At 58.8% G+C, this 12,874-nt stretch overlaps 1 protein-coding gene across 20 annotated transcripts in view; it reads right to left on the reverse strand.

The window, feature by feature from the left end:
• Positions 1-1,040: 1,040 nt before the first annotated feature.
• Positions 1,041-12,874, reverse strand: part of CACNA1G (calcium voltage-gated channel subunit alpha1 G) — a 62,735-nt gene continuing 50,901 nt past the window's right edge. For 8 of the 20 annotated variants that reach the window (XM_067716332.1, XM_067716329.1, XM_067716330.1 and 5 more), the window contains 12 exons: positions 11,731-11,882; positions 10,862-10,971; positions 10,038-10,171; positions 9,708-9,778; positions 9,496-9,574; positions 9,280-9,401; positions 8,590-8,943; positions 7,710-7,853; positions 5,664-5,798; positions 3,762-3,939; positions 3,271-3,440; positions 1,041-2,079 (listed from right to left, as the gene is read on the reverse strand). In XM_067716332.1, the coding sequence (XP_067572433.1) occupies positions 1,339-2,079; positions 3,271-3,440; positions 3,762-3,939; positions 5,664-5,798; positions 7,710-7,853; positions 8,590-8,943; positions 9,280-9,401; positions 9,496-9,574; positions 9,708-9,778; positions 10,038-10,171; positions 10,862-10,971; positions 11,731-11,882 (2,390 nt within the window). In that variant the 3' untranslated portion in view covers positions 1,041-1,338. The remainder of the gene's footprint in view (positions 2,080-3,270; positions 3,441-3,761; positions 3,940-5,663; positions 5,799-7,709; positions 7,854-8,589; positions 8,944-9,279; positions 9,402-9,495; positions 9,575-9,707; positions 9,779-10,037; positions 10,172-10,861; positions 10,972-11,730; positions 11,883-12,874) is intronic. The other 12 variants (XM_067716336.1, XM_067716338.1, XM_067716335.1 and 9 more) reach the window with 4 other exon arrangements.

Genomic DNA, 12,874 nt, shown 5'->3' on the forward strand with positions numbered 1-12,874 from the left:
AAGCCTGAGGAAGGGAAACCCAGAAGCATTTGCCTCCTTCCCTGCACCTCACAAAACCCCATTGCCGCAGCTGACGCGCCTCCCCCAGCCTCAGTCGGCCCCATTAACCAAAACAGCTTCATTATGCCCATTTCCAGCTTTCGCCGTGGGGCTGATAGCTGTCAGCAGAAATAAGAGTTAATCTGGAATCACTCACATTCGCAGAGCTGCCTGGCTAAGGGGAAGAGATAAACAGAAGCAGGAGTGCACTCTGCTCATCCGGCCTGCCACCAGCAGAGGGGCTTCTCTCCTCCCTTACCCCTGGGAGGCCAGGCGGCAGAGGGGCTTCTCTCCACCCTGGGAGGCTTCTCTCCTCCCTGAGAGGCCAGGCTGCAGAGGGGCTTCTCTCCACCCTGGGAGGCCAGGCTGCAAGATTGCAGCCCTCTGGGGAGAGGCGTGTAGCATCTCTCTCTCTCTCTCTGGCGCACACACACACACACACACACACACACGCACGCACGCACACACACACACGCGCACACACACACACACACAGAGGCAGCTCTGACCCTTCCCTCCCCACCACCCACTCCCCATCTCCAGGAATCTCTCTCCAGTGCCATCTGGAAATGCCTAATTCTGTCCCTTTTGCTTTTACTTTGGACCGTGATTAACTTTTTATTTTGGAAAATTACTTTATTATAGATATAGATATAGATATGTATGTATGTATATATAAAAAGGTTCCATTTCATTTGTAAAATCTTATTTTTTTCTTTTTTTCTCCTAGAGAAAATGATGACGAGGTTAAAGGAAAAAATAAGTTACATTACAGTTTCCAAAATGGTTCTCGCTCTCCACTGAAGATGGGCCCCCACCAGGGCTGTAATGCACTCCCGGTCCCAGCTTGTGCTTTGCAAGAAGAGGGAATATAACTAGATTAGTTATTTTAGGTTAAAATAGCCAAGAGACAGACGCCTTCGCCTCAAAAATATTCTGAGACACATAAAAGCAGGAGGAAACAAGTCTCTTCAGTCACAAAATGTTGTACATCCCGCAAATACTAGATTCAATTAATTTAATAAAATAGAATATACATAGAGATTCTGCACAAACGTATTGCTTTCTCCCAACAGCTCCTGGTGTCGGGAACCTCAGCTCCACTGGGCCTGTCTCTCTCAGCCTGGAGCAGGGTGGCCACGGCTGCTGCTTTCAACTCTGGAAATTCCGCTTGCCGGTGCCCAGGGCCACTGAGGCGAGGAGGGTGTCCATATGGAACTTCTCAGGAGTATAGCCCAGGAGGAGGAGCTACGATTTGGCACCCAGTGGAGAAAGGTGAGTGGGAGAGGAGGGCAGGACTCAGGGGTCCAGGTCTGCTGGGTCAGAGGCTAAACCAGAGAGACTCAGCACGTCTTTCTTTGGGGGGGGCGAGGCAGCCATGCTGTCGGGAGGGCCGGAGGCCGAGGGTTCCTTGGAGTCGCTGGATGGAGCCCTCCGGCGGAGGCAGACGCCAGGGCTGGGTGGGGGCCGAGGGCCCTGGCTCTGGCTCTCTGGGGGTTCTATGGAGATACTGGGCGGGCTGAGTTTCTTCTTGGGCCGGCTCCCAGGTCCCCCAAGAGGCTGACCCCTGAGGCTAGAGGGGCCAGGGCCCAGGCGGGGCTGGGAGCCACTGTCCAGGCAGCTGACGGCGATGGAGTGCCTCCTCTGTGCATCCAGCCAGGACGCAGGCCGGCGCGGGCAGCTGCGGGCCTCCACGCTGTAGCACTTCTTCAGGTCCCGTGGGGACGGGGCTTCCTCCTGGCTGCCCACAGGCAGGAGGTCTCCCGAAATCCAGCTCAGCTCCGTGTCCAGCTCTAAGCTGCTTCTGATCTCTGATGGGCCCTTGCTCCACGTGGGTTCTGGGCCCGGGCAGGGGGCTGACGGGGGCATGTGCTTCGAGATCTTGCTCTGGCCGTGGGAATGCTGCTGCGCCTGGGCGCTGGAGCGGCCCCAGAAGGAGGAGGCCCCGGCCAGCGGCGGGGAGGGCCCGCTCTCCTCTGACAGCAGGTCTTCCCTGCTGTCCAGGCCCTGAACGTCCAGGGAATCCGTCCTTATTGCTGCCTGTATGGGGTGGGGCGAGGGCTCAGCCCAGGGGCTTCCTCTCCCCTGTGAACTGTCCCACTTGGCAGGTCAGAGAGCCCCTCCTCCCCCGCTCCATGGAGTTTCAGGCAGGACCACCCTCGGCAGGGGTACCAGTATCTGCTCTTGTTGGGAGATGCGGGTCATACGCAGTCTGACCTCTGTTGTCCACTGTGCCCCCACCCCCCACCCCCCAGCCTGCAGGAATCGCTCTGTACAGATCCAAGAAAGCACTGGGCCAGCTCTGCTCCCCAGCTGTTGCTCGCAGCACCTCCCAGCCTCTGCACAGGCTATTTCTTGGGCCTTAAATACCCTTCCCAAATGGCGAGCATCCCTTGACTGCACGGGCTCAGGTACCCTGTGATGTAATACCCGCCTCTCTTCACCCCAAAGTAAAACTGACCCCTTCCTCCTCTGCTCCCTGCTGCACCACACACGCGAGCACCCTGTGACCTGCTGCGGCAATGACCTGATGGAGTGTATGTCCCTGCTGTTATACCATGCGCTCCAGAGGGCAGGGGCTGTCTCATTTGTCCATGTCCCGGTGCCCGGCCATGGAGGCTGCTCAGCGAATATTTGCAGAAGGGATGAGGACGGTGCCTGCTCCCCAGATGTGCTGGATTGAGCAGATCCTCACGTAGCTATCCTCACACATGAGGCACACATGGCGTGGGTTGTGGCCTTGTCACAGTGGGGGCAGACAAGCCTCACCTGGCTACACGAGCTTCTGCTCTGTGCCCCTGGAGTGTGGGCTCTGGAAGGTAGGCGCCGGGCTTGGCCAAAAGTGGAGACATCTAAAACGTGCCTTGTGCCCCTTAGCTAGGTCTAGAAGTACAGAGAATAGGGAGGCAGCTCTGCGCCACGGAAAGGGAGTCCAGAGACCAGGTTCTACCTCCAACCTGACGTGTGTCCCTGGACAACCATGGCCCCCTCTGGTCTCCGGGCCTCCTCGGCGAAACAAAGGAGGGGGTGCAAACTCCAAGAGGACACAGACCACTTCTGCTTTGCCTAGAACTGTGCCCCTGGCACCTAGAACTCAGCCTGGCACATCACTGGCACACAATAAATGTTTGCTGGGAGAGTGAAAGTGGCAACCCTGGTCACCACCAATAGCCTAGGATTCCCAGCAGAGAGACCAGCCCCGGTCCGTGTCCACCCGCCACACCTGCTCACCTGGCGCCTGAGTGGCCTCTGAGCCAGAGGGGAGCGGGCAGGTGGGGGCAATTTGGGGATGGTGCCCCACGTGGGAGCACCGTGGGGCTGGAGCAGGTGGGGTGCATCTTTGGGAAGCTGCAGGATGTAGCTGGTGTCTGCTGGCTGGGAGTGAACGGACAAGACAGAGCCTGTGAGGGGAGGGGGGAGGGGGAGAGAGAAGAACTGGAGAGTCAGTGTGCTGGCTCCCACCTGAGTCCCTCCCATCCGCTCTCCCCACCGGGGCCTCTACCCTCACCACCCAACCCCCACCCTGGATTGAAAGCCACTCCCCTCAGGCGGGGGCTCCCTCAGGCGGGGGCTGGCTGACCCCTTCAGGCTGGGGGCTCCTCAGAGGTAGGAGAGACCTCTTTGTCTGCCTCAGTACCCCTACTTCCCGAGGACAGGACTGGGCTTAGGCAAGGACGGATCTCCTGGTGTGAGCCGAGCTGGCCTGCCCCCAGCCTTGGTACCTGACTGAGCTTTGGGGAGCCCCCAGCCCCTGTGTCCCAGGGACCCCTCGGCAGTGCTCCCATCCCGGCACATGTAGCTGTCATTGGGCAGAGAGTGCGTTCGGCTGACCCCAGACTTCCTCACAGTCAGCAGATCTGGTCTCAGCATGACGGGCACCTCCTCAGTGTGGGACTCCATCTGCAAAAGGAACAGGGGAGGGAGATGGGAGGAAGAGGGGGCATCCAGATTGGGTAACTGAGGCAGAGCTTGGCAACAGAAACCAGAAGCCCACCCCCACCCCACCCCCCCGGCCAAGGCCCTGGCCCCCATCCCCTCCCTGGACAAGGTGGTGATGGGATGAGTGTGGTCGGGGAGAAGGGACAGACACATGGAGAGCCCCCCATACACAGGGAGGAAGCGGGTAGGAGGATGCCCTGCCCCCAGAAAACTATTCATACTGCATCATCTTGGAGCTTTCCACAGGGGATGGCAGAGGGGTGAGGTGTCCAAAGGAGGGAGAGCAGCCCCCAGCCCCCAGCCCCCAGCCCAAGAGCTCATTCTCAAGGCCCCATTGAGAGTCTCTGACGCTGCACAGTGGAGAGTTAAAAGCTAACAACAGCCCCCCATCCCAATCGCTGTGCTGGGGCTTGGGGAGTAGGGGAGGGCCTTCCTAATGAGCAGGAGACAAGGCAGCCCCGGGACTGCCTGCAGAACGGAGGCTGTTTCACCATCCAAGTCCTAAGGCAGCCCCAACACCCAGCACTGGACAAGGGCGGGGCTCACGTGAGCTGAGTGACGGCTGAACACTAAGAGTGTGTCACAGCTGGTTCAGCCCCCTCCCCACCTCCCTTTAATTACACAGTGACTCTGGCAGGTGGTGTGTGAGGAGCAAGGCCTGGGTACCATGGGCTCAGGTCCTCCCTTCGTGGACAGACTGGGGATGGGAGTGGATTTTTTTTTAATCTATTTCAAAGAAAGGCAATAATCAGCCTTTGACCCCAGCTGGAGGGAGACAAGGCTTGTTCCCAAGAGATTTCTGCATCACCCTGTCCGTTCCTGGCTCTCAGAGAGGCTGTAGGTTCGTGTCCCGATGTGGACCCAGCCAGTTAAGTAGCCCCAGAAGGCCTGAGAATGGCTGTGTCAGAAAGCAGCCTGGATGCTTTACTTCCTCTCTCAGCCCAGGCTCCACTTCGGCCAACCACTCCAAGACCCCCAGGAACCCCTAAGGTCAAGGCCCTGCCCCAACAGAGCCCCGCTGTGAGGAGGGGCCCCCCGTCCCTCCTTAAGTCCCAAGAGGAGGGGGAAGACAGGAAGGAGGGGGCTGCCCACAGTCAGATGGGGACGGGGGAGCCGGGCAAGGCTGGAGAAGCTGTCAGAACACAAAGAATCGCCCCAGGACGTGGGGACATACAGGGACAGGGACGGGGGAGATAGGAACGGCCCCCCAGGTGGAGAAGGGCATGGTGGTGGCAGCAGAGATGTGGCTCTCACCCACTACGTGGTGGTGAATGGCTCATGTTGGGGCAAGGGGGGAAGCGGAGGTGGGAAGGAGGGGTGCAGGGAGGGGGAGGGCTGGCTTGCACGGGGCTCCACATACAGAGACCAACTCTGTGTCCAGACAGGCCCTTTGGTCAGCTGCCTGATAACGCCTCTGATCTGAGCTCTGTTACTCCTGGGCGTCTGGATTAACCCTTTCACAACTGCTGCCCCTGGGTCCTTCTGGGCAAGGCCCCAATTTAATCTTATCTAATTGCTTTGTCCACCGTGGGGAACCTGAAAGACCTAGCAAAGCCTAGAGCACTAAGTGTTGCCTCCGGGTGGGGCCTGGTGTCAGAGTGAGAGGAGGGGAGGGAGCTGGAGCCCTGCAGCCAGCCCAGCCCCTGGGGAGGCAGGGGGAGCAGTGGGGGGCTGTGTGTATGTACATTGCTCTCCAGGGCACTAAGTAAGAGTGTGTGAGTGTCATCAGGCAAAGAGTCATCCGTCAGAGCTACAGAGCAGGACAGTTCAGACACAATCTCTGACGTCAGAGACAGAGCCTCCGTCTCAGCTAGAGGGATCTAGACAGGGAGAGAGATGATCAGGCATAAGAAACAGAGACAGTGCACATTCTCGTGTGTGCACGCACACACACGCACATGCACACACACGCGCGCGTGCGCACACAGAGCCCCTCCTCCCCGTCACAAAGCGCAAGGAGAAAAGGCCTCCTTTCTCTCTCCCCACCCCTTTCCCAAGTAAACTGAGAGCGCCTCCCCTCCTCCCCCCAAACCCCTGCTCTGATCAGAGAGGCTGCGCAGGCAGCGAAGAGCCAGGGCAAACACTGACAAAGCAGGAGACACAGAAACGCGTTCTAAAGATGCCCCAGGAACCTTGACAGCCCCTCCCACACTACCACCACCCAGGGAGGGAGCAGGGAGAGGGAAGATCCAGGAAAAAAATGAAGAAAGGTCCGCAAAGCGCCTCTCTGCTCCCAGCACAGACAGAGCAGCATGGGGGGGGGGGGCGGTGCTGGGGACAAACCTGCCAATCTGATGACTGCTTTCTGACTATTCTCTCTGCTTCCAAAAGCCTGGCAGAACTCGGCCTCCCCCCAGGTTCTGGCGTCTCCCCTCCTGGGCCCTCCTCTGCCTGCCCTCTCTAGCTTAGGTTCTGGGAGATGCTCTCCTCCCGCTGGTCTGAACTGGGTTGGGCCACCACAGCGTCTGTCTGGCTCACCTGGGATCTGCAGCCGGGCTTCAGTGCCTACAGGGCCCTGGGGGAGAGCGGGGCCATGCCTCCCAGATGAGCTGACTGCCTGGTCACCTTCTCAACACCCTCCTCTCTCCCAGCACCCTTCCCCATGAGCTTCCTTCAGGATGGGAGGCCTTGGGAAGGGACTTGCTTTCCCACTGATCGTTCTAGGTCGTTGCCAGGTTCAGGTCCCTGTAGTCTATCTGAGGCTGAATCCCAACAAGAGGTCAGGAACCCTAGAGGCGAGGTCCCTTCCTAGTCGAGGATCACCATCCCTTTCTTTGATCAGGCTACAGATGCCCCAGGCGCTGGGAACCTGCTTGCCGGCGCCTTCATCCGTCATGGCCCGCGGAACACTAGGCTTTCTACCTCCAGCTGATGCCTGTCTCCTTGCTTCCGCTCTGGGTCTACCGGGGGCTTTCCTTCAGTCCTTGACCTAGTGGGAGGGTTGGTGGGGTGCACCTCCAAGTGGAGGGGGTCAGAGGCGGCCAGACAGGTCCCAAGAGGAGAAGGAAGAGGACCCCAGAAAGCAGACCGCAGTGAAATGGGATTGGGGGAGAAAAGTATGTGGTGCTGTGGGAAGGGGCGGGGCTTGGGGAGGAAGCCAAGTCCTATTTCACACGGGGTCCCCGGAACCCACTCCCAGCTGGAGCCTTCCACCCACTCTCAGGACCAGGTCAGAAGCCACTGGCTACGGATAGCACCCATCATGCCCAGCTGTTTCCTTAGCTTAAAAAGCCACCAAACAGAGGACTGGGGAGGGGGAGGGCACTGGATGCGGAGAAGGAGACTGTGTTCTAAGACATGTCCCTCAATGGGCCCCCTGGCCACCTGCACTCTCCCCCGAAGCACCTCTCCCCTGGATCTGGTGCCTCACTCCCCCTACCCGCTAAGGTCCCACTGCCAACTTGTCTTCTGCTCCATCCGTTTCTTTTCTTCCAGGTTCTTTCTTACAACTGCCCTCTCCAGACCCCTCCTCCAAGTATCCTTCTCCCTCAGAAGTACAATCTCAGCATCCCTACCTTCCAACCATGTGTTCCAGAGGTTGATCTCAGCCTGAAGAACCCCTGGCTGCCTCCTGCCAGGCCCAAAGCGCAGCTGAGGCCCTGAGGCTGTTCTTTCCCCAGACACCCAATGGGCAGGAAACACCCTCCCCGACCCCGTCCCCAGAAGCATGGCACAGCATGGTACAGCCCAGCACAGTCAGGAGAAGGGGCACAGCACAGGGACACAGTAACCTGTGGGTTGGAGCCGCCCAGGCTGCGGGTGGGAGGGAAGGCAGAGGGCGGGCCTCCTGGGCCTGCCAGCTCGTCCATCAGCTTCAGCTCCCCCTCCAGGGAGCCCTGGATCAGCAGGGATATGGTGTCAAACAGCTGTCTGTCCTGGGGAGGACCAGCCCATAAGGGGAGCCAGAGAGTCAGGGGCGTGGGGGTCAGAGGAGCAGTAACGGGAAATGTCATGGCAGGGGATTGAGAAGAGTCAGAGACAGAGAAAGAGGTCACACGCGTGCACACACACGTACACACACACACACACGCACGCACACGCACACACACAACAATAACAACAAAGAGACAGAGAAGGAGGAGGGGATGTGGAAGGTGGGGAAGAGAGAGGTGTGGGAGGAGAAAGAAGAGATGGGAGATGGAACATGAGAAGAGCCCACAGCGGGAGAAGGAGAAGGAAAGAGAAGAGACCAGGGGAAAAGATTGAGAGATGGAATCAGGCAGGTTGAAAGGGGGGGAAGGAAAGAGGTTTGGCAAAATCAGGGCGAGAGGGTAAGAAAGAAACAGGAAGGAAACAGAAAACAGCCTTGAACCTAAGAGCCAGGAAGGGGAGTCCGGGCCGAACGGGAGGCACCGGGACGGATGAGCCAGCACGTGTGCCAGCGGCTTGCCGGGGTGGCCCCACGCTGTGAGCGCAGGCAGCCATCTCTGGGGCTGGGCAGGGGCCTGCTCACCCCTCCACATGCAGGCAGGGGGTCAGACGACTCAGGATGAGCCCCAGGGTCTGCTTGCCGCCCGCTCCCTGTACACCACCCAACCACCGAGCCGCTGAGCACCCATGCCACCGGTCTCCGTCCCACACCCCCTTGAGGCGAAGGGGGTGTTTGCTCACCATGGGGTGCTCCAGGGAGAAGTGGGAGACTGCTTCAGCATGGGCTGCAGCATGTGGGGCCCCAGGCTTGGGGCTGCCAGGGCTGTCGGGGCCCTCGGCCCCAGGCCAGAGGAAGGGGCTGCCCGGTGGCGAGGGGGCCTGTGGGCTGAGCGGCTTCATCTCCAGCTCCAGCTCAGCCTCCAGTTCGGCCTCCTCCTTGGCCTCCTTGTTGCTCTCCTCCAGGTGCTTCATCAGCACAGCAATAACCACGTTGACCAGCACAAACTGGGCTGTCAGCACGAAGGACACGAAGTAGATGGGCGAGATGACCGTGTTGTAGCAGGTGGACTCCTGGTCACAGTCCCGGAGGGTGTCCTGGGGAGGCGGGTTAGAAAGGTGAGGCTGTGAGGACAGTGGACAGAGCCATCCTGGGAAATCAGGTCTCTGGTGTCACGGAGCTTTGCAGGGGGAGAAGGAAGGGCAGGAGGAGGGAGTGACGGTGTCCTGTGGGCAGAAGAGTGCTAGACACCGTCCTGGGAAGTGTGAGTCAGAGCATGTCCTGGGGAGAGGGAGTTCCAGAGTGTTCCGGCCTGGGGGACAGGAGGTTACATGCTTTTATTCACATCCAGTTCATCTTGAGCCAAGAGGCGGGGCTGTCTCCTTGGGGCCCGGGCCAGCCCTGGGAGGGACCTCGCTGCGGTGGGCTCTCACCTTCATAATGCCATTCCAGTTGTCACCTGTGGAGACTCGGAAGAGGGTCAGGAAGGCCATGCCAAAGTTCCGGAAGGTGGCATGGCGGCCCAGGCCCTCGCAGGGGTGTGTCTCGTCACACTCTGGAGGAGAAGGGAAGGGGACAGAGGCCCGAGTTAGTCCGGGAGCTCCTGGGTCTCCAGCCCTGGCTCCTCTGCCCTCCCTACCCCAACTCACCCAAGTCTCCAAAGAGCTCCACGCCCAGAGCTGCAAAGATGAAAAACAATAACATGAAGAGAAGTCCCAGGTTCCCCACCTGGAAAAGAGGAAAAGAAATGGAAAAGGTGCCACCGGATCTCCCAGCCAGCTTCCCTGAGCCCCCGCCCCTTTGGAGAGCACCCTCTCCTTCCCGAGAGGACCCTTCCCACCCGCCCCCGCCTCCCAGCTACCTGGGGCAGGGCCTGCATCACTGTGTCCAGCAGCGCCCGCATGCCCACAGCCATCTTCAGCAGCTTTAGCACTGCAGGACAGGACAATGTCGTGAGCTGGCCCCTCTGGGTCCCAGTCACACAGCTGGTGGAGCCAGGGCCGGGCTGCCATGGCTTCACCCCCACCCTCGGCCCAGCTCCCAGCTTTCCCTTCTGGCAGAGGCTGGAAGAAAGGCTCACGGAACCCACACCCACCCCGTCCCTAGCCAGGCAGAGCTGAGCCCTGCCATCTCCCCCTGGGCAGGTCACCCTGGGAGGGTGGCCATGGTGGGCAGGCAGCCGGGCACTGACCTCGGGCGATACGCAACACCCTCATGATGCGGATGATGGTGGGGTTGATGGGCAGTGAGGCGTTGACCTCGATCTCCTCCAGCGTGATGCCCATGATGGACAGCAGCACAATGGCCAGGTCCAGCTGGTTCCACCTGAAAGCCCAGGACACAGCTCCCTGAGGGGGGCACTGCAGAGGAGGGGGCAGTCGTGGCAACACGAGTGGCACGTTCTCAGCCACAGAAAGGAGAGTGGAGGTCAGCCTGTCCAGCCTTTCCATCCTGCAGAGAAGCGGTGGTTTATCTAGTCACACAGCCAGTCGGCGGCACAGGTAGGGCTAGGACTTTAGCTCGAGGGCCTCTGCTTTTCGTTTTTTATCTAGCATTAATATGGTATCTGCTCTGTGCCAAACACCATTTGAAAGACTTTACAAATAGGAACTCACAATCTTCACAACTCTGTGATGTCGATACAGCTATTATATCCCATTCTATGGATGAGGAAACGGAGAGCGATTAAGTAACTTACCCAAACTTACCCGCTTCTAAGTAATGGAGCCAGGATTCAGACCTGTCCAGGCAGTCTGGCTCCAGTCTAAGCCACACTGGTTTTCAGCTGTCAGTGTCTGCAGGCTCTGCCTTGCCAAGCTTCCTCCCTTCCCTCCCATCCCTCAGGCCCTGGATATACCCCCACCCCCAGCCCACCATCAGCCCTGGGTAGGCCCTGGAGTGCAGTCTGAACCTCCGGAGTCAAGAAAGGTCTTCAGGCACTAGACCCTCCGGGGCATCTCCCCAGGAGAACACACCCTTTCGCCCACTCCCCTACTCCCCTCCCCTCTCTTTTACCTGTCCTGGAAGAACCGTCGAAAGCCAAAGGCCACCAGTTTGAAAACTGACTCCAAGACGAAGATGACAGTGAAGATGTAGTTGCAGATCTTCAGAGCCTCGTCCAGGATCTGGCAGGGATGGAGGCAAGATGCAGGGTCTCTTAAGGCCCAGGGACGATGCCTGCCCTGACCCCTCTATCATTCTTCCCAGATCTGGGAGACAAGGTGAGTCTAAGGGGGCCTTTCATCTCTTCCCACCATGATGGCTGACCATTGGTCACCACTCTAGGGTAGAGTAGGGTTCTCATTCACATGCATGATCCAAACTTCATGTTGAAGGATCTCTCTCCTTGAGGGTCAGTGAGGAGATCACATGAGAATGTGCTGGAAGGCACAGAATGCTAGAACTGGAAGGGGCCTTTTGCATTATCCATTCAATGTCCCTATTTTACAGATGGGAAAACTGAGACGTGGAAGGCAGCTGACGGAGGCTTATTTGAGAGGTGGCAAGATCACAGGGGAGGTTTGGAGCTGGATGTTCACGAGAATTTCAGCTCCAGAAGGGCAGGCACTGGTCCGCCTTCTTTACCCTCAAAGGTCCAGTGTGTTTAAGATACTCAATAAATATCTGCTGGGTGAAGAAACCAGGTCCTCTACTTCCTAGCTGTGTGACCTTGATCAAGTCAACTAACCTCTCTGAGCCTCAGTGTCCTCATCTGTAAAACCAAGATGAGACCGATCTTCAGAGGGTCACTGCAAGGGGTACAAGAGGACCCCCTCTAGGGCACCCAGCACTCGCCGGAGGCGCTCTGGCTCAGGCTGGGTTAGATTCACCTGGCAGGCCCATGGCTGGAGGTGGGGTCCAGATGGCCAGTCACTTGCTCCTACCTGGGGCTGCTGGTAGTGCTCCATGGCCATAGTGACCACGTTCAGCCCAATGACACCCGTGATGAAGAGATCCAGGTAGTGGCTGGTACACAGGTGGTGGACGAGGAGCCGGAAGCGGGAGTAGTCCGAGTAGTAGGGTTTGCACTGGGCCTCTGGTGGGGCAGCGGGGCAGGGAGGGGGGAACAGAGCAGCCATCGGGCCCTGCCCCCTGCGTCCCCTCCACCCACAGTCCCTCACAGCCACCAGCCTCCAATGCCAGAAACATTCCAGCGTCATCAGCATCCTCGTCCTCCACGCACTGCCCTTTGGGGGCAGGGCCAGCTCTCTCAGGGTCACCCCTCCAAGCATTTGCTCTACTGGCTGCAGTTGGGCAAAGAAGGGGTCAGGACATGCAGAGCTCCCCACCCACATTAGACACCAGGTGAGCCCCCTTCCCGAGGCAGCCTCCCAAATCCAGCAGCCCCTCGTAACACCCTCAACTCGATGTTCTGCAGCAAGGCCAGATCAGTAGATGAAAAACGACCGGTCTTATTGGACTCAGAGGAAGCTCCGTCAATGCAGAGGGGAAGGCTCTTGCTCCCCCACCAAGCTCAGCCTCTCGAGGGGAGCAGAGGAGGTTACACAGAGCTGGGATTTGGAGATAAAACCGGAGATTGGAAATTGGACATCCTGTTGGCTGGCTGCCCCAACCCACCGAGAGGGCCTCCGGGGGCGGGGGCAGGGTCTAGGCCTCCTGAACCCTCACGTGGGGGAGGGAGGAGGGGCGGCCACAGGGCTCTGCCCTGGCGCACCTGAAGGGCTCACCCAGTTTCTAATGAGGCTGTGCCCAGCCTGCTCCTGGGGGCCAGGGCCGCTTCCCCTGCAGGCTGGGCTGGAAGCACTGTCTGAGATCTGTCAGAGGCATCGTATTTCTCTCGTAATTAGTGAACCACTTAGTTATAAAAATCATGGTGCCAGAAGGTTGACCTACTAAAGCAGGCAGAATGAATCTGGGGGCGGGAGATTACAGGGGGCCCTTCCTCCACGTGTGAGGAAAGGCCATGCCAAGTTGGGGATACATGTCATCAGAGGCAGCTGACAGATTGGGTCCCCAGGCAGCCACAAAGAAAGAAGAGGCACCCCGTGGGGAGGCTTGGGGCAGCCT

This window comes from Pseudorca crassidens, chromosome 19 (genome assembly GCF_039906515.1).
Source record: "Pseudorca crassidens isolate mPseCra1 chromosome 19, mPseCra1.hap1, whole genome shotgun sequence".
NCBI classification, from domain to species: domain Eukaryota; kingdom Metazoa; phylum Chordata; class Mammalia; order Artiodactyla; family Delphinidae; genus Pseudorca; species Pseudorca crassidens.